The sequence below is a fragment of the Sphaeroforma arctica genome, assembly GCF_001186125.1.
Source record: "Sphaeroforma arctica JP610 unplaced genomic scaffold supercont1.889, whole genome shotgun sequence".
NCBI classification, from domain to species: Eukaryota; class Ichthyosporea; order Ichthyophonida; genus Sphaeroforma; species Sphaeroforma arctica.
The window spans coordinates 29,095-32,657 of record NW_014039669.1 but is presented as its reverse complement, the minus strand read 5'-3'; the positions used below and the strand labels follow the sequence as shown (position 1 = coordinate 32,657).

Sequence of the window (3,563 nt, the reverse complement as noted above, 5' to 3'; positions counted from 1 at the left end):
ATATTTATATATTTATATATCTATTTATATATATATAGATGTATATATATATGTATGTATATATTTTTCATCTCATATTGTTGACATCAGCTTGTATGAAATAAAGTGTTTCATTTTGTGACTACTCTGGGATCCTGATGAATCTCAGTGGTATCAAGAGATCGCCTAATAGAGCATTCAGATTCATTATTGGCTATTTCTGTAGTATTTTTTTTCAGAGAGTATTTCCAGAATTTGCCAGAAAATACCCGTTCTGTGCATGCTGATGTTGTTTGGGGTGTATGTAGATTGAAGATGACGTCAGGTGCTGAAGAAAAAACAACGTATACGGAAATTGTGGGTTGTGTAATTTGGTTGTTATGCAACACATTCAAATGTCTCCCACATTTTCGATATAATTTACCATGATCTATTGTGGTTTTTCGAGCGTAACTCGCGTAAACTTCACCCCTCTCTGCGTTGCTTCCCGAATTAGGGATCGAAGTTCATATTTAAAAGGCATAAGGTACTTGTTTAAAGCTATATTTCATAGAAGTCCCTGTGGCTGTACACATATTAATTATATTCCTTTCATATGATATAGCTTAAATAAAGAGAGCTGGTCTGTTGATCAGATACTCTGGCAAACAGCGCTGTGCAGAAGTTATAGATATATTGTATCTGAAAGCATCACATAGACACCAAGTTCACACTCTTCTGTATTACAACTAACAAATTAATCCATCAGTATTTATAATTTCAATGCACAGGCTTAATTTCGCAAACAGTTTGTCGGTCCGTACTATTAGATCGACATATGCCGCAGTGAAGCCATACGCTTGTGAGTGGCCCAGCTGTAGTCAGACATGTGCCAGTGTTCATAATCTGAAGGTGCACATGCGCGTGCACACGGGCGAACGTCCTCATGTGTGTGACTATCCTGGATGTGGTATGAAGTTTGCTCAGAGTTCTAGTTTGAATGCACACAAACGCGTGCACACGGGCGAACGTCCCTATGCGTGTGACTATCCTGGGTGTGGCAAGAAGTTTGCTCTTAAGGGTAATTTGAAAATACACAAACGTGTGCACTCGGGCGAACGTCCCTATGCGTGTGACTATCCTGGGTGTGGCATGGAGTTTACTCAAAGTGGTGCTTTGAATGCACACAAATGGGTGCACTCGGGCGAGCGTCCCTATGCGTGTGACTATCCTGGGTGTGGCAAGAAGTTCACTCAAAGTGGTGCTTTGATAGCACACAAACGCGTGCACACGGGCGAGCGTCCCTATGCATGTGACTATCCTGGGCGTGGGATGAAGTTCACTAGAAGTGGCGATATGAGAAGACACACACGTGTGCACACGGGCGAACGTCCCTATGCGTGTGACCTTCCTGGGTGTGGCAAGAAGTTCACTCAAAGTGGTACTTTGATAGCACACAAACGAGTGCACACGGGCGAACTTCCCTATGCGTGTGACTAGTTGCAATGTTCAAGCGATCTGATCATTTACGCCGCCAACGAGGCGTGCAGAATGGCAAAGACAGCTCAACAAATTAAACATGAGGCGGTACACAGGCGGGGCTGTTCAATAAATGCACGCGACCGCATTTGTCGCTATCACACGTTGATGCAGACTGTGTTTACCGATATACATGCCGTTGTAGTGTAGCAATGCAAAATGTTAAGTGTTCAAACTAGAACCATGAATTCATTTATTAACACGATTTAATCTGCGCTTCAATTGTTTGTATGCGAAATTGGCGAACTATGGGTACTACTGGGTGGCGTAAAAATGTACGAACACATTCCACTGCGTAGGTAACTAAAATAAATACATTTAGATACATACACACACATATTGTATTATAAATATATGAGTATATGAATATATATATATATATATATATTATATATATATTTATCACATATGTGATTTTATTTAAGCATATTAATACATATTCCATACTTCTACGAAAGTGACCAAAGGAGGGATCTACTTTTGTATTAATATACCACTTTCCTATGAGCCTAACTCACGAGTCACCTACAAATGCCTTGTCCTAGTATACAGAAAAGTTATCACTCTGGCAGACTTCTTAAGTTGGTCAAAGGCCTTCAGTGTCTTTACTGTACTCTCATTAGTAGAGAAATCGACCTCAGCCTTCGCGTTACCTAGCTGCTTTATAAAGCTTGGTTCGAAGCGTTCACGAGGCTCACGCTCAGTGCTACGGGCTGCTAGTGCCAAGATGGAGTCTATCTCAATCATAGGAGTTACATGAACATAAACGTTTATATAAAGGCTTGCCATTTAGAGTCAGCGATGAAGAACAGTCGTACCGGAAGAATGTACGGATTGTGAACACTGTCCGAGATAACCCGATCGGCTTCTAAATATATGTGAGTCCTATAGGATTTAGAACGGGCGCCACTATGACTAAGAATATTTTTTTTATTGGCGTATACAATACACAACGAATCAACCCAGAATCGCTGTATGCGACTGTACGCATACCAGCACTATCTGTGTCAGGTAAGGATGAGTAACGTATTTGCTCGTCGTGTGATGTACATGACTACGAGGTCAATATAACGTATCAGGCGACCCTGCTGAGCACGATACACTTGTCTATATAGTGCCTGCGCAGTGGCCGGTGCACTGAACATTCAAACATAAAACCCTAAACCCTAAAAACGTGCATACACACAACTAGATGAAATACATTACATACCATCACATATGCCCACGGGATGTTTGAAGTATAAGTGGTGAGATGATAGCGCAAAACATCTCCTAATTTATGAGACAAGGCCGCATGCTAATTAATTGAAATATAAATGGAGATGATTGTCCCAGTATTAGATGGCTGGCGGGAAGGGCTGTGCACACAAATGGTCCTACCATAGACGCCTTGAAGAGTGCGTGCATATGTGATTCCAAATGAATATGTATTATATGTTTATGTACATGAGTGTATCTATCATCCAGTGAACGTATGAAATTGAAGCTCAAGGAGATGGAGACATCTACTCAGTTACAGTGTGATACACCGTTTTTAAAAACAAGATCAATCTGCTAAACAATTAACTACACATACCCAACGGAGATTCCTGCCGAGGATACGAATGCACTGAGACGCCAATACCAACAGTTTGTCTATTTCAAGCGCGTAGATGGGCTGTTATTCACACATATCTGCATTCGTACCAGCATATATATGTGAATTTATATCTGAATTCGTACAGGCATATATATGTGAATGTATATCAGAATTCAGACTAGCATATATATGTGAATGTATATCTGCATTCGTACTAGCATGTATGTGTTAATGTATAGTTGTATACCTGCAATTGTATCAACATATGTATGTAAAGATTTTGTTTCAGGAAATGTATGAACATATAAATACACAGAAGAAAATAATCAGATATAAGAAACTTTATACATGACAAGTACACATAATGGGCACCACCATGAAGAACACACAACTGACCAAACTGATATACATTATATACATTAACAAATTATCATATATACATTATATACATTAACAAATTATCATATATATATATATATATATATGC

At 39.5% G+C, this 3,563-nt stretch overlaps 1 protein-coding gene across 1 annotated transcript in view; it reads left to right on the top strand.

The window, feature by feature from the left end:
• Positions 1–1,819, top strand: part of SARC_09114 (hypothetical protein) — a 2,168-nt gene extending 349 nt beyond the window's left edge. The window contains exon 2 of the mRNA XM_014296889.1: positions 750–1,819. Coding sequence (XP_014152364.1) covers positions 750–1,458 — 709 coding nt within the window. The 3' untranslated portion in view covers positions 1,459–1,819. The remainder of the gene's footprint in view (positions 1–749) is intronic.
• The last annotated feature ends 1,744 nt before the right edge of the window (positions 1,820–3,563 follow it).